At 43.7% G+C, this 21310-nt stretch overlaps 1 protein-coding gene across 1 annotated transcript in view; it reads left to right on the top strand.

The window, feature by feature from the left end:
- LOC120530489 (inactive dipeptidyl peptidase 10-like) overlaps positions 1-21310 on the top strand; it is a 357045-nt gene that overhangs the window by 13313 nt on the left and 322422 nt on the right. Inside the window, exon 3 of the mRNA XM_039754919.1 lies at positions 18582-18677. Within this exon, the coding sequence (XP_039610853.1) occupies positions 18582-18677 (96 nt within the window). The remainder of the gene's footprint in view (positions 1-18581; positions 18678-21310) is intronic.

The following is a 21310-nucleotide window of genomic DNA, read 5'->3' as shown; positions in this document are numbered from 1 at the left end:
ATCCCTGGACACAGACAGACAGATGCCGGGATGTCTACAAAAAGAACACGTTTATTCATTTTACAGTTCACAGCACAAGGTGCCCCTGCACTAATCACCCTCTTTCAAGTCCTTCCAAAGGTCCTTCACCGCCACTATTCCTCCTCTCTGTCGAGCTCTGTCCTCTTCCTCCTGACTGCAGCCTGGAGTGGTGACTGTTGGCCTTTTTTATAGACCACCCAGAAGTGCTGCAGGTGCTCATTGACCTACTTCCGGGTGTGGCTGCATTCCCACCCAGACGGGCTCGTTAGGCCGTGCAGCTCTCCTGGTGGTGGCCACGGGCCCTTACAGGGTTGAGCTTCCATGCTCGGACCCCGTGGCCCCCAAACCAAGCAGGGCGGCTGCCCTCTTGTGTTCTTGGGGAGGTACAGTCCCTCTCCTGGTCCGTCCAGGTCTTGCAACTGGGAACAGCCCCCAGCCGACCATCACAATATATAGAGTATATATATATATATATAGAGTGTATGTATGTATGTATGTATATATATATATATATATATATATATATATATATATTTATATTGTGGTGGATGGCTGGCCATTTATCCCAACCAATACCCCCAAGCCGCCAGGTGGAGTCCTCCTTGCAGCATGGAAGTTCCCAGAAGACCAGCAGGGCATCATGGACGATGTAGTTTTTATTCTCAGGGGCCGCAAGAGGGTGCTGCAGGGAGGACCGAGGACTCATTTGTGCCCTATGACCCGGAAGCTTGTCATAGGAAGAGCGACGGGCTTCCGTGGTGAAGAAAGAACTTTTACCTGACCCGGAAGTGAGAGGATCACATGGACTGGGAATTGAGAACACTTCCGGGTGAGGGATTATAAAAGGACTGTGGGAGCTCCCAGACGGCGAGCTGAGCTGGGTGGAAGGGTGGCAATGCATCTGGGAGCTGGAGGATTGTTTACTTGTGATTATTGAGTATTTATATGAGTATTGTGGAAGAGAGTGTGCTTTGTACACTGTGGAAATTGAATAAAGTCGATTTGAGGACTTTTACCTGGTGTTTGGAGTCGTGGACAGGGGTTCAAGGGAGCAAGAGCACCCCCTATCTACCACAATATATATATAATATACAGGGTGACACAGAAAAATGGGAACTTTTGAAATGCGTAGTGGCAGCCATGTACGTTGGCAGCACTGCAGAACAGGGACCTTGAGCTGTAAACAGTCTTGCCATTTAGTAATCATGGATCAGTGGAATGTTCAACAGCATGCTTTCGCGATAAAAATGTTTTACAAAAACAATGATAGTTTGGAAGGTGCGCAGAGGGAGTTCCGACTTAGGGCGTCATGGTCGGGTTCCCTCGAAACACGCAATAAAAACTTGGATTTAAAACTTTGAAGAGACTTGATCTGCTCTAAGAAAGAAACCGACAGGACGACCGAGAAGTGCTCGTACTCCACAGAATATTGATCGATCAATGGGGAACCTCAACAGCAGATTGGAAGAATGCATACGTACAGGAGGACGCCATCTACAGGACGTAATTTTCAGACATTGATAATTTGGATTACTGTCTCTTTAAAGGCAAGCTGTAGTGGTTCAATCGCTGTCAATACATTTTTTTTGTTGGATTTCTTCTATTTTTATTGGGTTTTTCAAAAGTTCTCGTTTTTTTGTGTCACCCTGTATATGTAAAAAAAACCCAGGCTCCTAGAAACTATTAAAATCGTTAGAAAAAAATTGAAATGCAGCGTTAGTGGTTTCATTTTGCGGATGGATGTGCTTGCCCCTCTTGTCTATCAGCGGCTAAGCAAGTTTTTCTCTCGTTTGTCTTTGCTCAGTGGTTTCACTTTGCGGATGGAGTCGCGTTTTTTCAGCTTCATGCTGTAGCCTTGTACTTCTTTCTTCTTCTGACTCATTAACTTGAGGCTGCCTTGCCGGCTCTTTGAGCTTCCTGATGTAGCCTCACACTTCCGGGTCAGACAGACTGAAACATACACTTCCACATGTAGATGTTTATCTAGAAGATATATCTATACATTGTAAGAATTAGGAGTCTAAGACATCATAAAGGTTTGGGACAGCCACCCATATATTATTTTTCCCAGTTGCAAAAGGGTTTTTAAATCAGAAGCACAATGTGCATATCACAGAGTCCAAAGCAGAACTGACTATAGTAAGTAGCCCAAGGTGGAGGATTTAAAGGTCTGGAGAGGAACTGATGTCAGCAAAGGGGCCGGAAACAGACGCGACGTCATCAAAGAACCGGCTTCGGAAGTGACGTCATCAAAAGGGCCTGCTTCGGAAATGACGTCTTCTGAGGCACCAGAACCTTGCAGGATTTCTCGGGAAAGGTCTGCAGGGAACTGAGAAAGACAGTCAGTGCACTCCGCCGCCCCCTGGTCGGATGTTTTATTACACTTACTCAGACCCTTTAGCTGCCTCCTACTCGCATGTGTATGACAACACACACACACAAAAAAAACCTCATATTTATACAACCCCACTCTGCTACCTTTACTCTTTACAAAAAAAAAAAAACAATAAATAACAACCAATACCAGAGGCAAAAGGAAGGGTGGGCCTGGCTGGGCCCAGGCCCACTCTGATTAGCTACAGGCCCACCCAATCAGTTTATGGTATATGACATTTTTCTGTTGAATTTTGTAATTGATTGGGTATTTGTTATTTTATCTTTCCTTTGCTTTCAAAGTGGTATGTCAAATCCCATTGGTTTACAGAATTTTCAATAAATAAATAAATAGGGCGGTGTCACAGTGTATGTGTAACCTGATTGGTGGTAGTCATTAGACTGTTAACAGAACCTTAAAGTTTCTTAATTGAGTATTTTCAATGAACAGCAGGTCCTATTATATCCAATTGCGGCACTCCTTGTGTGATTTTTGGGCTGTACAAAAATAAATTGTAAACTGTATATGGTCTCCTGTCAAAGTACTGGCTGACCCTGAACACACTTAGCAGTAATCATCCATCCATCCATCCTCTTCCGCTTATCCGAGGTCGGGTCGCGGGGGCAGCAGCTTAAGCAGAGAGGCCCAGACTTCCCTCTCCCCGGCCACTTCTTCCAGCTCTTCCGGGAGAATCCCAAGGCATTCCCAGGCCAGCCGGGAGACACAGTCCCTCCAGCGTGTCCTGGGTCTTCCCCGGGGCCTCCTCCCGATTGGACGTGCCTGGAACACCTCACCAGGGAGGCGTCCAGGAGGCATCCTGATCAGATGCCCGAGCCACCTCATCTGACTCCTCTCGATGCGGAGGAGCAGCGGCTCCACTCTGAGCCCCTCCCGGATGACTGAGCTTCTCGCCCGATTTTTAAGGGAAAGCCCAGACACCCTGCGGAGGAAACTCATTTCAGCCGCTTGTATTCGCGATCTCGTTCTTTCGGTCACTACCCATAGCTCATGACCATAGGTGAGGGTAGGAGCGTAGATCGACTGGTAAATTGAGAGTTTTGCCTTACGGCTCAGCTCCTTTTTCACCACGACAGACCGATGCAGAGCCTGCATCACTGCGGATGCCGCACCGATCCGCCTGTCGATCTCACGCTCCATTCTTCCCTCACTCGTGAACAAGACCCCGATATACTTGAACTCCTCCACTTGGGGCAGGATCTCTCCCCCAACCCTGAGAGGGCACTCCACCCTTTTCCGGCTGAGGACCATGCTCTCGGATTTGGAGGTGCTGATTCTCATCCAAGCCGCTTCACACTCAGCTGCGAACCGATCCAGAGAGAGCTGAAGATCACGACCTGATGAAGCAAACAGGACAACATCATCTGCAAAAAGCAGTGACGCAATCCTGAGTCCACCAAACCGGACCCCTTCAACACCCTGGCTGCGCCTAGAAATTCTATCCATAAAAGTTATGAACAGAATCGGTGACAAAGGGCAGCCCTGGCGGAGTCCAACTCTCACTGGAAATGGGCTCGACTTACTGCCGGCAATGCGGACCAAGCTCTGACACGGTTGTACAGGGACCGAACAGCTCTTATCAGGGGGTCCAGTACCCCATACTCCCGGAGCACCCCTCACAGGATTCCCTGAGGGACACGGTCGAACGCCTTTTCCAAGTCCACAAAACACATGTAGACTGGTTGGGCAAACTCCCATGCACCCTCCAGGACTCTGCTAAGGGTGTAGAGCTGGTCCAATGTTCCGCGACCAGGACGAAAACCACACTGTTCCTCCTGAATCCGAGGTTCGACTATCCGACGGACCCTCCTCTCCAGAACCCCTGAATAGACTTTTCCAGTAATTTTAGCAGTAATCAGTCTTTTAGTATTTTTATTATTTCACGGGGTCTCACATTTTCTGACTTTTAGAAGGCAAATTCAGACTTGCTTTGATAAACACTGCTCCACTTCTATAATTTGTTTAAATCTCTTATCTCGGCCAACACTACTTTCCTTCCACCATCATTTCTCAACTTTTACTGTCCCATGACCCAGTTTTGCCTTTCCAAATTCATTAAGGACCCACTAGCAGTATTTACAAGCTGGAGAAACCAGAGCGACTAGGGAGCTCCCTTACATAGGGGGAAATCCTATCCCGTAGTGCTTGTAATGGCCGACCCCTTACCCGGCCGGCAGCTACACCTCCAAGACCTGTGGCCTGGATAAATTACTGAGGATGAATCTAAATATCAAGCCATACATCTAACAAATTAAACTTTGCCCCACAATGAACGGTGTAAATATAAGCACAGAAGAAAAGCAGATATGTAAACTTAAACTGATTAATTGTATTAAATGAAACAGAATAGCAAAACAAATAAATATAAATCCCTCCACCAAAGCAACAACAACATATATTAATATAATAAACCCTCCCTTGCCCTTGTAACATATAACAAACAACACGAATAATAAAAATGAATGAGATACAGAAATGAATGGTCGTGAACTGGAGTCCGAATAACAATTGTCCTGAATGCAGATGACTGGTTAACCGATATGTGGAGTGTTTGTATTTCCCGGAAGAAAATGGAACAGCCTCACCATGTATCCTTGGCGCGTGGTGGATGATGAAATCCGACCCCGGGGTCTCTCGTGATGAGGGTATTGGATTAAGTTCGGCGGAATGAAAAACAAACTGGAAGGAAATGCGCAATGTGGAATACAGCAGGTAGAGATGGTTCATGGTCGTGAAGTAAGTCTCCTTCTCTCTCTCCTCTCTCTCTACTTGTTTCCTCCTGATTGCTTAAATAGTCCTGTGTTGGATGTAATTGAATGATAGTTAACAGGTGTTTTCCAGGTTTGGGGCTGCGGTTTCCTTCCATCATCCGTCCCCCTTTGTATTTACGGGGCGACATTTACTGACGCACACAAACCGCAAACGGGACGATGGAAACAAGACACACTCAGTACTAACATTTGACACTATTACTATGTAGCCCCACTACAAGCTTACCAATTGATTAGGCGTCCCACTAGACAACCAACTGGTTGAGAAATGCTGGCTTAGACAACCCACCGTGACCCACCAGTGATGGTAACTTTGGATAAAATTCTATATTAATTGAAGAAAAGAAACTGATCTTCTACTAGGACAGGGGTCCTCAATCCCAGTCCTGGAGAGCCGCAGTGGCTGCAAGTTTTTGTTCTGACCTGGTTGCTTAATTAGAAAGCAATTCTTGCCAATAAAGCACTAACAAGCTATGAAATTAAATTAACTCTGCTATGTCAGGTCATTCTCATATCCTAGATTTTCTTTCCCTTTCTATCATGCAAATGATTTGAAGGCTAAAATGGACGAGTAATTCTCAGTCCTTCACTTTTTTCTCTTCATTTTTCTTCCAAGTATTTCATTAAACCCAATAGTGCAGATAAATACACACAGGTGTGAATGTAAATAAGCTAAATGGAGAAATGCTGCTCTCTCTTGTCATTTGCATGTTATTGATAATAAGGAGCAATTAAAATAGCTGTTTAAGACAAAATTAAGCAATAAGGGCTCAAAATCACTAAAGTGAAGCAGAAGTGTTACTTTAGCAATAAGTGCTTTTTATTAAGCAACTGGGTTGGAGCAAAAACCCTGCAGCCACTGCGGCTCTCCAGGGGCCTCATGTATAAACGGTGCGTACGCACAGAAATGTTGCGTAAGAACTTTTCCACGTTCAAATCGCGATGTATAAAACCTACACTTGGCGTAAAGCCACGCACTTTTCCATGGTACCTCATACCTTCTCATACGCAAGTTCTCCGCTCGGTTTTGCAAACTGGCGGCACCCAGTGTCAAAGCAATGCTATTGTTCCTGTGTGGTTACTCTATTTTCCTGACACGGCTTTATAAATACAGTACACTGAAACTAACCGCATATCGTTTATTAGTGTAATGCATCTGATTGTAATTAACTTGTAACAATATAATGGTCCAGGGAATAGCCATAGTATTCCAAATACCATAACTGCTTTAGCGTTGTTACTCTCACTGCACCTTCTTCTTCTCTCAGCTCCTCCCGTTAGGAGTTGCCACAGCGGATCATCTTTTTCCATATTACTCTCACTGCACGACTCGGAGTATTTATATCACTGTATCTGAGTGTGAATCACAGCAGCAGCTGATCGGAAAGAGAATTATCGGTATACTGTACAGCATCAGACACATGCTACCTCAGCCACGGCAAAACGTTTTAAAGCCTTTCCTGTACGGACCTCGCTGTTCAGAAACAGTTTCATCCCAAGAACTATAAACGCACTCAATCATTGCTCCTTGTAGAACTGTTTGTACTTATAAGTACAATCACCTCACTGTAAACTTGCACTACAGTTATAATATTGCACAACCTGAGCCACTTTATAAAGCACGTATTTACATATGATGACAATATCATTTTTAAGATGAAATGCAGCAAAATATGTTTATTATATTATACAGGTAAAACTTTAACTTCATTTAAATAATCTATATTCTTCACTGGGACTGGCGTGAAGGACAGAATAATTAAACATGTACTACGAAGATAGTTCAATGTTCCTTAAACTTGTTAAAGAATCAGCGCTCTAAGTTTACAGATGGCTTAACATCTATTACAGAGCTGATTGTGTGGCAATTGGTTACTTGGAGAAAGAAAAGCACTGACTGCAGTGGCGGCTACGCCAATATATATTGAATATAAAACAGAAAGAGAAAATAACGACACAGCTAAAAACGCAGCGGCAAATTTCGACAAAAGTTAAACGCTTGTGTCATGAGCACGAGGCAGCTATGCAGTGTCCGCAACCTCACTGCCATTGGTGGGCGAAGGAGCCACCGATTCTTTTTCTGCCCTGGGCCACCACAAGCCTAGAGCCGCCCCTGAGTACTGCTGCAATAAATAATTTCATCGATGGTCGTGCACAATCGCTGCGCTGTAAAACCCATGTTTAATAACGTGCTTTAACTCTTATCATCATGAAAATGACATCACGTATACATCTCAGTATTTTAGTTATTCAGAGAGCTGTAATATCACGAATGTAATGGATTCTGTGTACAGTCGGAGGAAGAAAGCCGGTTTAAGAAGCAAATAGTGATTCACACACATAGAGCACATAGAAAATCAAATACAAAACAAAGCATTCAACGTGCTACTTTAATTACGATATGATTTGAGAAACGGGTTAATTAAATGCTTTTAAGATGACTTTTATGATATTCTACTTTAATGACAAAATAAACTACGTGATTAAAGTGAAAATTTCGAGACTGAAGTTGACATTTCGTGCTTTTTTTTCCCCACTGTGTGCCTTTTTTTTCTCTGTACCCTAAAAAGCTTTCATATGACACTCAGACGGTAGGCTACGACTCGCTTTTTCACGGCGACTGATATCTGAGCTTTCAAGTTTCTCCAACACGCTATGTCACTCGATCAACTTCCTTTTGTTGATTATACAACAGTTTATTTGAACAAATAGTATGTTTTTCCTTTGCCTCCACTTGGTATTCTCTGAAATTCTTATATTTTCCCCCGTGCTTTTCCCATTGTCTGGCTGCGCTTAAGGGCGATTTATATTGCTTTGCATATTCAAAGAGGCGTAATTCTGGGAGGAGTTGGGGCGTTACATAAAGCGCGTGCACGAGCGTTAGTTTTCACGCTGATCGGGATTTATGTAGCAGAAGAACGTGGAAGTTGAAGTACGCACAGATTCCTGCATCTGGATTTTTCTGTGCGTAAGCACATTTCGGCTTTTGTGCTTACGCCATGTTATAGTGCGAGTTCTACGCACGGCGTTATACATGAGGCCCCAGGACCGTGATTGAGGACCCCTGTACTAGGACAAGCTTGATAAAACCTCTTTGAGTCAGAAACCAGGCAGGAGGAAACTTGTCCATTACGTCTTTAATTTATTCTTCAGCAAATGTCGAAGAAGGAGCATTCATCACTATCGTCTGTTACTGAATGGTCAGGAAATAAAATTAGTGTGGAGGCTTATTTTATAATCAACTGAATTAACAAAATATGAGTTTCTTATTTTGAAGGATTATTTCTGACATGGCAAAACAAACAGAAAGATCAAGATTTGTCAAAAAGCCACGTTTAGATGAAGAGGGACACCCAGCCATAAATTAGACACGCAATACGCAACAGCATGAGGCTGAGAAAATGACTGTAGCAAACACTTCAGCCGTGTCTTCAGTTGAGGAGACTCAGGCTTTAGCGGCCCTAAAAGACAAGTAAGCTGTGACAGAACCACCAAAAGATTTGTCAGCCATTGACGAACCACAGCCTCTCAACTCTAACTCTGATAACAGAAAAGGCTCATTGTTTCTCTGCAAAATGGTATGAACAATTCAAATGGATCGAATACAGGACAGGTAGGGACTGACTTTGTACGTATGTGTGTGTCTGCCATGACACAATAACGCTCGGTGGCTTTGATCATTTTATGTGAATGTACCACAGTATGACTAGTGCCCTTATATATCCAACTAAAAACTAGAACACCCATTTTGCACCGGCCCACTCTAAAATCTATTCCTGGCTTCGCCAACGACCGATACACAAATAACAGTTTTATAAAACGTTTTAACATATGATGTAAAAAAGTCCTTAATGTCCATAATTTAGATTGTTGTTCTCTTAAGGTTCGTGCTTGCGTGGGTTTTGTCAAGCCATACCTTAAGACCAGCCGAAAATAACGGCCACAGTTTCTTCTCTCAGTCAGGTTTCACAGGTCCACCAGGCCCTCTGCCGAGTTCACCGTTAGTCATCCAACCATACATTAACCTTTTCCCGTCTACTTCGACAAACCCGGGTTCATCTAATGGCTTCCTGCTAGTGGCGTATTTCCACAAATGGCAGGACATTCTCCCCCTGGTGTTGCCATCTCCTATTTAGGCCTCTGAATCGGGTGCTCCTTCCTCCATAGATATGACTACCCCTTGAGACTGAATAATGTATTATTTCTATTAAAAAAAAAATCACAATGAAAGGTACAAACTGACACTGACAGCAAATACACTTGACAACTGTTCCAGAAGCATGCATGATGTCATTACCTGATCATTACTCCAGGCTGGTTTGCACCCACATGTGTTTTAAATAAAAATTCACACTACAGTTGAGCTGATTTACAGCCAACAGAGCTGAAGCGATTCACACATATGGCCGAGGGCTATCGGAAAACAATAGGGTAATGTTTTAGAAATTGGCAATACTAGTCACAGTAAATAATAATAATTCTTTGTAACGGCCGACCCCTTACCCCGACCAGCCACTACGCTACCAAGACTATTCCTTGGAACACCTGAGGTTTCTTGCTCTAATAACAAGCTGTACTCCTTACAAGTTGTCTTATTTTTCCCGAAACGATGAAATAATCATAATAGCTATTGCAATGTTAGTGTATGTGACAACTCTCCAGTCTTGTTGTTTACAGGACATCTGCAGATCTCTTAATTATCTCTTAGCACATTTTGCGTATGACATCAACCTTCTTCTGGAACATCCTGGTCTTTTGTTTACTTAACCATTTCAGTCGTTCTCTTCATGCCATTTGTAAAACAAATTCTTATATATTTCAGTGTGCACAGAAAACCGAAATACTTAAATACTATTAACCTCTAAGTTCTCTCACAGTATGGTGACCCACGAATGGCATGACCCAGTACTTGAGAAACGCTGCCTTATGTGGACCCGGCGTGTGGATTTTGAGACTCGGACGCGTTTGTGCCTTTCCATACTGTCATCTAAAATATGCCTTTGGTTGGTGACCCAAACCAGAGCCACACAGCCTTAATTACAATGACCCGTACACTTTGTTACCAACTTACGGCTAAATGACTGGTCCAAAATGGAGCTGTAAGTCTGCACTTCACTGGATATTTTAATTTGAAAGGTACATTAGCTGAATGCAGCGAGAATGATATGAACATTCTGGGTTGTTATTCATAGACTCAGTGTATGTGGTGTCTTCTGTGGAAGAATAATTTTAGGTTAACATAGTCTTCATCTTAAAGAAATAGCATTCCAGTTCTTCTTTTGGCTGCTCCTGTTAGGGGTTGCCACAGCGGATCATCTTCTTCCATATCTTTCTGTCCTCGTCATCTTGTTCCGTTACCCTCATCACCTGCATGTCCTCTCTCACCACATCCATAAACCTTCTCTTAGGCCTTCCTCTTTTCCTCTTGCTTGGCAGCTCTATCCTTAATATCCTTCTCCCAATATACTCATTAATTTCTAATCTTATAGCACAAAGAGTTAATAAATGTGGGAAAGCAAACAAAGGTCAAGTGAACAACAAAATTTACACTGAAATATAAGATTTGGTTTAAGAAAAATACTGAAATGGTCAAGTATATAAAGAATGTACCAGAAGAAAGGTTGATGTGATATACAAAATGTACTGAAGGATGACTTAAGAAATCAGCAGATGTACTAGAAGCAACGAGAATGGACACTTGTTATATGCACAGACATTTCAAAGGTGGTGGCGCAAGTCAAAGGTATAAGAAGAACCAGAATATAACATATTTTTATTTTATATAAATCATTTGGGTGTAAACCAACAAACCAACCAGAGTAAAATGTATGCCCTTATTGACACTCTATGTAAATTCAACAATTTATAAAATGAACCTCTATAACAACAACATTTATTTATATAGCACATTTTCATTCAAAAGAATGTAGCTCAAAGTGCTTTACATAATGAAGAATAGAAAAATAAGAGACACAGTAAGAAAATAAAATAAGTCAACATTAATTAACATAGAATAAGAGTAAGGTCCAATGGCAAGGGGGGACAGAAAAAACAAAAAAAACTCCAGACGGCCGGAGAAAAAAATAAAATCTGCAGGGATTCCAGGCCATGAGACCACCCAGTCCCCTCTGGGCAATCTACCTAACATAAATGAAACAGTCCTCTTTGGATTTATGGTTTTCACTGAAGGACTTGATGATGATGATGATGATCACGTGGACTTCTGGCTTTTAGTCCATCAATGCTGGGGCATCATGTGCTTTGAGTAGGTTGGTGGTGGCGCAGGCCGCCACCACAAAGAAACCGGAAAAAGAAACAAGAGAGAGTAGGGGTCAGTACGGATTTTAGAGACACCATGAATAGTTAGTCTAGTCTAGTCTTTGTTTCTCTGACCATTCTGACCAGGCTGTAACAGACTGCTTTTGAAGAATGCTCCCTCCAAGGCATTTTGCCGAGGAGTAATTAAAAGATACAATGAACAGATTTTCTCCTGACAGATAACTGATTTGTCCTATTAGGAGATGTTTCTTTCTTTAATAAGATGTTACATTTCTATCACACTTCACTGCTGGATTAGGCATTTTATGCTCCTCGCTATGTAGCACAGATTGGGTAGTGACAGGGACAGTCCCCTGAGTATGTAACGCTGATCCATTGCATCACAAGCCATGTTGGGTGTGTGTTAGTTGTAGTGATAGGAGATCAGGAAACAGAGAGAGAGAGAGAGAGAAAGAGCTTCAGGTAATCCTAATTTTATCTCCAGGAGACCTGGAGGTGCAGTGAGTAACACTGCTGCCTCACAGCACAGATCACATTTTCAGCCACATTAATCAGCCCAGAGTTGTTGGATGATGCTTTTCAAACCCTTGGGGAGACCATTGCACCATTATAATCCACTTAAAACTGGTTTAGGTTCTCGTTCAATGCATTTCGCCGAGTTCTTCTGGAAAAATCCACGTTTTCGGCGAAGTCGTGGTGAAACAAATTCAGTAGGGTTCACTCATCACTATTTAGGATTGATCATTTCACTGACAGAAATCAAAAGAAAGGGTGACAACAGGTAAAGCTTTCCAGCACCCCAATAGTATGATGCTTGGTGCTCGAAATCTACATGAGAGAAATTTGCAACCAACTGTTCAGACGCTACACCCACTTTACATTGAGGCACTCTCATTAGTTCACAGGTCGATACCTTTTTCCCCAATGGAAGTTTGAAAAGGAAAAATGAAAGTAAATGATTGGATAAGAAGGTTGAAAGGCCTTACCGACATCACCAAGTGGATCATTCCAGACATGTTAGAGAGAGAAGGCTGCAGGGTGACAAGAAGAGGAAAATTCTTGCTTGATGCTAATTATTATTATTTTTTTTTTAGAATAGGGACAAGCATATAATGTAATAGTAAAGTGACCTAAAAGAAAGGATCTTGAGGAGAATATCTGAAAAGGATGTGCTACACGCATGGAGATGGTGTTAATGTGATGGTCCTGCTTTCTTATCTTTATGCTGTTGTGATGTGTGTTTCACAGCAACCCTGTCATTCAAGTAGAGTCACACAGATACAAGTAAGCAGCTCTTAGCCTGCACCTCAGAGGGTTAAAAAAAATAAAAATCAAAAAAGCTACATAAGAACAGAACAGTCTCAAAGAAGTGTGACGTGCAGGCTGTCACCAGACTGCTGCTGGAGATACTTTACCTGCCGACCACTTATCCAGACCGGCCACTACACTGCCAAGGTGATTCTTAGGATTACCTGTGGCTTCTTGATCTATTAACAAGCCGTACTCCTTACAGATTGTCTTATTTTTCCCAACACAACAAAATTACCAGCAAACAGTAAACAGATATGTAAAATCAAACACGGGTATGTTATAAATGATAGATAGAAATATACACAAGGACAGACAAATTTTCAATAATATATAATATACTCAGCAAAAAAAGAAACGTCCTCTGACTTTCAACTGTTTTTACTTTCAGTAAACTTAATGTGTAAATATTTGTATGAACACTAAAAGAGTCAACACCATAAGACATAAACTAAAATGTTTCACAATGTGTCCCTGAATGAAGGGAGGCTCAAAATCAAAAGTACCAGTCAGTATGTGGTGTGGCCACCAGCTGCTTGAAGTACTGCAGTGCATCTCCTCCTCATGGACTGGACCAGATTTGTCAGTTCTTGCTGTGAGATGTTACCCCACTCTTCCACCAAGGCACCTGTAAGTTCCTGGACATTTCTGGGGGGAATGGCCCTAGCCCTCACCCTGCGATCCAACAAGTCCCAGATGTGCTCAATTCCTTTGACGATAAACACGAATCCGTCCATCACCCCTGGTGAGACAAAACCGTGACTCATCAGTGAAGAGCACTTTTTGCCACTCCTGTCTGGTCCAGCGAAGGTGGGTTTGTGCCCATAGGCGGCGTTGTTGCTGGTGATGTCTGGTAAGGAGTTGCCTTACAACAGGCCTACAAGCCCTCAGTCCAGCCTCTCTCAGCCTATTGCGGACAGTCTGAGCACTGATGGAGGGATTGTGTGTTCCTGGTGTGACTCGGGCAGTTGTTGTGGCCATCCTGTACCTGTCACGCAGGTGTGATATTCGGATGTACCGATCCTGTGCAGGTGTTGTTACACGTGGTCTTCCACTGCGAGGATGATCAGCTGTCCTTCCTGTCTCCCTGTAGTGCTGTCTTAGGCGTCTCACAGTGCGGACATGGCAATTTATTGCCCTCGCTAGCCACATCAGCAGTCCTCATGCCTCCCTGCAGCATGCCTAATGCACGTTCACGCAGATGAGCAGGGACCCTGGGCATCTTTCACAGTCGGTAGACAAGTCTCTTTAGTGTCCTGCGTTTTTAGAACTGTGACCTTAAATGCCTACTTTCTGTAAGCTGTTAAGGTCTTAACGACCATTCCACAGGTGCATGTTAATTAATTGATTATGGGTAATTGAACATGCATGGAAAACATTGTTTAAACCCTTTACAATGAAGATCTGTAAAGTTATTTGGATTTTTAAAACATTATTGTTGAAATACACAGTCCTGAAAAAAGGACGTTTCTTTTTTTGCTGAGTATATATGTGTGTGTGTGCAAAAAGCATCACTATCCCAATGACACCAGTGAATAATTATTATATAAGACACAAATATACAAAATATTTACATAGAACCCTCCGTTACCCCTAAAAACTAACTGAACAAACACAGATGAAATGATAAATGGCGGTTGAAATGAAGATGATAGTTGAGTCCAAAAGCTAATAAAGTCCGGCAAACATTGGAAATTGGCTGGTGTGAAATCTTGCTTCCTCCCGACAATCCAAAAAAAAAAAAAAGACCTCACTGTAAGTGTCCATGGCAGTGGTTGGCAAAAGTCCAAACCCCGGGGTTTCTCGGTGCTGGCTGTTGTGTTTATAATCCAGATCCTGAAGAAGCAAGCAATGGACTGGTATGATGTTCGGAATTGAGCTGAAATACGCGTAAAATTATTATTTTCCTTACACTCTCTCTCTCTCTCTCTCTCTCTGTCTCTCTCTTGCCTTTCACTCCCCTTGTTTAAATGCAAAATGTCCCGGATGTAACTGGTAGATCCAACAGGTGAAATCCGTCTTGGGTTGCAGTTGATACCAAGATAGGTGGATTAGCAGATAGTCTGGAATCCATTATATCATTACAGAAGGACTTGGATAGCATACAGGCTTGGGCAGATTTGTGGCAGATGAAGTTTAATGTCAGTAAATGTAAAGTATTACACATAGGAAGTAAAAATATTAGGTTTGAATACACAATGGGCAGTCAGAAAATCGAGAGTACACCTTATGAGAAGGATTTAGGAGTCATAGTGGACTCAAAGCTATCAACTTCCCAACAGTGTTCAGAAGCCATTAAGAAGGCTAACAGAATGTTAGGTTATATAGCACCTTGATTTGTGAAGTACAAGTCCAAGGAGGTTATGCTCAACCTTTATAATGCACTGGTGAGGCCTCATCTTGAGTACTGTGTGCAGTTTTGGTCTTCAGGCTACAAAAAGGACATAACGGCACTAGAAAAAGTCCAGAGAAGAGCGACTAGGCTGATTTCAGGGCTACAGGGGTTGAATTATGAGGAAAGATTAAAAGAGCTGAGCCTTTACAGTTTAAGCAAAAGAAGATTAAGAGGTGACGTGACTGAAGTGTTTAAAATTATGAAGGGAATTAGTCCAGTGGATCGAGACTGGGACTTTAAAATGAGTTCATCAAGAACATGGGGTCACAGCTGAAAACTTGTTAAGGGTAAATTTCGCACAAACATTAGGAAGTTTTTCTTTACACAAAAAACGATAGACACTTGGAATAAGCGACCAAGTAGTGTGGTAGACAGTAAGACGTTAGGGACTTTCAAAACTCGACTTGATGTTTTTTTTGGAGGAAATAAGTGGATAGGACTGGCGAGCTTTGTTGGGCTGAATGGCCTGTTCTCGTCTAGAGTGTTCTTATGTTCTAATGTCTCCCTCCTTCATCCTTCCCCTCTTGAAAAAGCAAGCAGTGGAATTAAGCAATAAACAGCAGTGATGAGTTTAAATAATGATCGGGTAAATTGTCTCCTTTCTCCTCTCTCTCTCTCCTCTCACCTTCGTTACTCTTTTTTGAATACAGAATGTCCCAGATGTATCTGGTGAGTTAACAGGTGAATTCTGTCTTGGGTTGTGGTCTCTCCCCTTCATCCTTCCCCTCTTCACTTATGGGGACAACATTTACTGACGCACACACATAACGGACAGTAAATGGGACAATGAAAACAAAACGCACCCAGCATATACAAAAAACATATTTTTTTTAAAACATATTTGTAATAATAAAAAATATTTATTATTATGTAGCCCCGCTACAATAGTAACTTGACTTTGCTGATGATGCTTTGATCTTCGCCGAGTCAATGGAGCCTCTGATTGAGGCTGTCGAGAGACTGAGCGAGGAGTCTGAGTGTCTGGGCTTGCGATAAAAACCAAGATCCGGGCCTTTAATGACCTCCTGGGAACGGCCATCAGCAGTGTGTCTGTCTGCAGAGAGAGTGTCGACCTCGTCAAGAGGTTTACTTCCCTCGGTAGTGACATTCGTGTCTCTTGTGACTCTTCCTATGAAGTCAGTAGATGGATTGGGAGAGCATTGGGTGGTCATGAGGTCACTGGAAAGGGGTGTGTGGCGCTCCCTATTTCTCTGCAAAAGAACCTGGGATGCCAATCCTGGTCTCCTTTCTGCGAGGCAGGAAATTAAAAAAAATGCAGAAAATCGCAGTCATCAAGAGTATTCCCCACACCTTGAGCACATTCAGATGAACCACAAGGAACTGTGGGTTGGTCCTGCCTTTACAGGGCTGAGGCAGCGCCACTGTGCCATCTTCAATCTAAATCAAATGCAACTGATAAGCATAATCCTTAAGAAATTCCAAAGTCCATGGCTAAAAAAGTGGAGAGCCAAAGAACATAAAGAGAACAACATTTAGAAGAAAAAACCACCATTCATCAGAACACGTTCAGATAAACCACAGGGACTTGAATATAAGGGGAGGAGGAGGAGGAAGAAGGAGGAAGCCCCCCGCCACCCTTGCACAAATAAGGTCGTGTGGCCCACCTTTGCCATTGTCCCATATATTTTACCTATCATTGTCAATAGTTGCCCTTTTCTTGCCACTGTTACTCTTGAGCATTTTGCACCTTTTAGCACTGGCATACTAAAGCTCTGCTTGTGTTTCTTTGTTTAATGATTTACGTAACATTAAGAATCCGTTTAAGGATTTGTCACAGCAAATACAGTTACATTCATTTATTTGGCCAATGCTTTTAACCAAAGTGACTTACAACATCTGAGATACAATTGGTTACGTTTCTTGTTGTTTTTCCAATTGGGGCACAGGTGGGTGAAGTGACTTGTTCAGTGGTGGGATATGAAGTCACAACCTCATGGCCTGAAGTCCAAAACCTTAACCATCGCGCCTATGCCTGCCTATATGCCAGATATCCCCTAGATCGGGGGGTGTTCATGGATGGCTTTCAGGGGGTGTGTGAGGGTCAGATAAAAATTATCATTTAAATTTAATGTACAGCCCGGTGCTGTAGATTTTTCTCACGTGATTTTTCTCATGCGTTACATCTCTCATGTATTATTTTTCTTGCAAGTATTTATCTCACCTAAGCCTAATGCGTGAGTTACATACTTGTGAGAAAAATAACACGTGTGTTTGTGTTATAGTAGCCGACCCGGACACAGACCGGCAGACACATTCATGTCACCCACAACACGTTTATTTACACTACTATATACAAGTAATAAGTGCCACACAACCCCAAAGTCCTGCCCACAACACAATGCCTTGTCTCTTCCTTCGGGCTGCCTCCTTGCCTCCTCCAGAGACCACGTCCTCTTCCACCCGACTCAAGTCATTGTATGAAGGGAGGCGGCCCCTTTTATGCTCCCCTGGATGTGCTCCAGGTGTGTCCCGGCAATCTTCCCCCGACATGCCCCAGTGTGGCGGAAGTGCCGGCTGCATCCCCAGAAGCACTCCGGGTGTCCCTGCTCCTCTTCCCCCCAGCACGTCCGGGTGTGGCGGAAGTGCTGAGGTCCAGGGTTCCCAAGACATTGGAGCTCCCCCTGGTGGTGACCACGGGCCCCTACAGGGTTGAGCTTCAATGCTCTGTGCCCATGGCCCCCAAAGGTACCAGGGCGGTCGCCCCCACATTGTGTGGGTAAGGCGTAGGCCCCCCTCTGGTCCTCCTGGGCGTCCCGGCCGGGTCGCCCCAGCCATTTCTGACAGTGTTTATGTGAATATTTCTGGGGAAGGGGGTCCAAAAATTTCATCAGATTCTTATTGGGGTCCGTGACTCAAAAAAGGCTAGATGGTCTCCTATCCCAGTACTGGCTGGGCCTGACCAGACTTACCTTCAGGTGGGTTACCTGCTCTGAGGTGAGGTTGGTATGGCTGCTCCCGTGAGTTGAGGGGGGAAGAGTATTTTGGATAGCTGCAGTTGTTCATTGAGCTGATATTAGTTTCTAAATTTAGAGAGTTCTGAGGACTTGAAGTCCTCTGTGTGCGTGACTAATGTGTTTGTTTAGGTTGCTGTACAAAGGTAGGTGTGTTCCAGTTAACTTGCCAGTGTGTTGATGGAGGTAATCCAATGAAGAAGAAGGAAGACCTCCTTTGCATCCCCTTTTGTTGGCTAATTTACTGAATGTAGATCCTGCAATCTCATCGTTCTGTTTTGAAACATTCTGGCACGCGGAGCATAAGCCATGGATGGAATGCCAGTCTTTGACAGGAATTAATGAAACGGAATGCACTGCATATCATACTGAATTCTGCCCTCTCATAAAATTATTTTGACGTGATTTTATTAAAGTGCATTCATGTCTTGACTTTGTTTCAGATGAATCTTTGAATGCCGCAAAGTCAAGAATATCGCTGGATGACCTTTTCAGGAAGGAACTCGGTGTGCATGACCCACAAGCAAAATGGATCAACGGTATGTTGGAAGCAAATAGGCATAATAAATAATAATAAACTCCTTTGAAAATAAAGAGCTGTTCAGCTTTGACTAATCAGTAGGTTTTTAACAGGAAAAGGGTCATTGGAGAAGGGTGACATTGATTATTAGTTGTTCATACAAGGCGCTAATCTGGAAATCAACATTATGAGCTGTAGAAACATAATGGGAAGAATAATCTTCTTTTTCTTTCGGCTGCTCCCATTTGGGGTTGCAGTAGTGGATCATCTTTTCTCTTCATGTTGATCTGTCACACCCATCACCTGCATGTCCCCTCTCAACACATCCATAGACCTTCTCTTAGGTCTTCCTCTTTTCCTCTTCCCTGGCAGTTCTATCCTTAGCATCCTTCTCCCAACATACCCAGCATCTCTCCTCTGTTCCTGTCCAAACCAACGCAATCTCGCCTCTCTGACTTTGTCTACCAACCGTCCTACCTGAGCTGACCCTCTAATGTCCTCATTCCTAATCCTGTCCATCCTCATTACACCAAATGCAAATCTTAACATCTTTAACTCTGCCACCTCCAGCTCTGTCTCCTGCTTTCTGGTCAGTCCCACCGTCTCCAGCCCATATAACATAGCTGGTCTCACTACCGTCCTGTAGACCTTCCCTTTCACTCTTGCTGATACCCGTCTGTCACAAATCACTCCTGACACTCTTCTCCACCCATTCCACCCTGCCTGCACTCTCTTTTTCACTTCTCTTTCACAATCCCCATTACTCTGCACTGTTGATCCCAAGTATTTAAACTCATCCACCTTCGCCAATTCTACTCCCAGCATCCTCACCATTCCACTGACCTCCCTCTCATTTACACACATGTATTCTGTCTTGGTGGTCCTACTGACCTTCATTCCTCTCCTCTCTAGAGAAGATCTCCACCTCTTCAGGGTCTCCTCAACCTGTTCCCATTATTGCTACAGATCACAATGTCATCAGCAAACATCATAGTCCACGGGGACTCCTGTCTAATCTCGTCTGTCAACCTGTCCATCACCATTGCAAGTAAGGCAAGGCTCAGAGCCAATCCCTGATGTAATCCCACCTCAGTCACTCCTACTGCAGACCTCACCACTGTCACACTTCCCTTGTACATATCCTGTACCACTCTTACATTCTTCTCTGCCACTCCCAACATCCTCATACAACGCCACAGCTCCTTCTCGAGGCACTCTGTCATATGCTTTCTTCAGGTCCACAAAGACACAATGTAATGTAAAATTGTAGCTTACATGTATTTATTGTAACCAGTAAAAAAAATGGTAAATGGCCTGTATTTGATATAGCGCCTAACTAGAGTTCAAGAACCCCCCTAGGCGCTTTACAACACAACAGTCATTCACCCATTCATACACACATTCATACGCTGGTGATGATAAGCTACTATGTAGCCACAGCTGCCCTGGGGCACACTGACAGAAGTGAGGCTGCCGAACACTGGCGCCACCAATCCTTCCGACCACCACCAGCAGGCAAGGTAGGTTAAGTGTCTTGCCCAAGGACACAACAGCTGCATTCTCATGCCGGGAGCCAGGATCGAACCTGCGACCCTCCGATTGCTGGACCACCCGCTCTACCGACTGAGCTACTGCTGCCCAGTAGGGGGTGCCAAACCCAAAACCCCAGACCCAAGAATACCCAACACAGTTGCAGGTTCAAGTAATAATTTTTAGTCCACCCAGCACTATGTTCAATGAAGTACAACTAATAACCACACAAATAAAAAAACTCTCCCCTCTCCTTCCACCTCCAGGTGAGTGTTGCCCACCACTGCATGACCATGACTCCTCTTTTATACTGGACCTGGTATGATTTGTAGGGAGCACTTCTGAGTTCTTTGAAAACCAGGGCGGTTCCTCCCAGCCCCGAGCCCATCCCCAACAGTGCCTTCTTTTGGCACCCTGGGACCCTGACCTGGTTGCACTTCCAGATGCCCTGTGGGTGCCCAAGCTACAGCACCTCCAGTGGACCACTGCCACCTAATGTTTGGAGGACAGAACTACTCCTGCCCTCCAGCTTGTCCATCCCCGGCACCTACCTTCCATCTTGTCCTGAGGTCATGCCATCGTCCAGCCAGGATGCCCGTCTATCCTCTGTGGCACTCGGACTATTTTTTTTTCTACAATTTAACAATAGATAGATAGATATTAGATATATATAGAAAGGTGAGCGCTGCCATCAGTCTTGTGTCATGCCAACAGTAAAGCATCCTGAGACCATCCATGTTTGGGGTTGCTTCTCAGCCAAGGCAGTGGATTCACTCACCATTTTGCTTAAGAACACAGCCATGAATAAAGAATGGGACTAAAACATCCACCGAGAGCAACTTCTCCCAACCACCCAAGAACAGTTTGGTGACCAACAAGGCCTTCTCCAGCATGACGGAGCACCGGGCCATAAGGCCAAAGTGATAACTAAGTGGCTCTGGGAACAAAACATTGAAATTTGGGGTCCATGGCCAGGAAACTCTCCAGACCTTTAATTCAACTGACAGCTTGTGGTCAGTCTACAAGAGGCGGGCTAACAAACAAAATCCCACCAATTCTGACAAACTCCAAGCATTGATGATGCAAGAATGGGCTGCCATCAGTCAGGATTGGGCCCAGAAG

This window comes from Polypterus senegalus, chromosome 6 (genome assembly GCF_016835505.1).
Source record: "Polypterus senegalus isolate Bchr_013 chromosome 6, ASM1683550v1, whole genome shotgun sequence".
Lineage (NCBI taxonomy): Eukaryota > Metazoa > Chordata > Cladistia > Polypteriformes > Polypteridae > Polypterus > Polypterus senegalus.
This window is presented reverse-complemented; position numbering and strand designations above follow the sequence as displayed.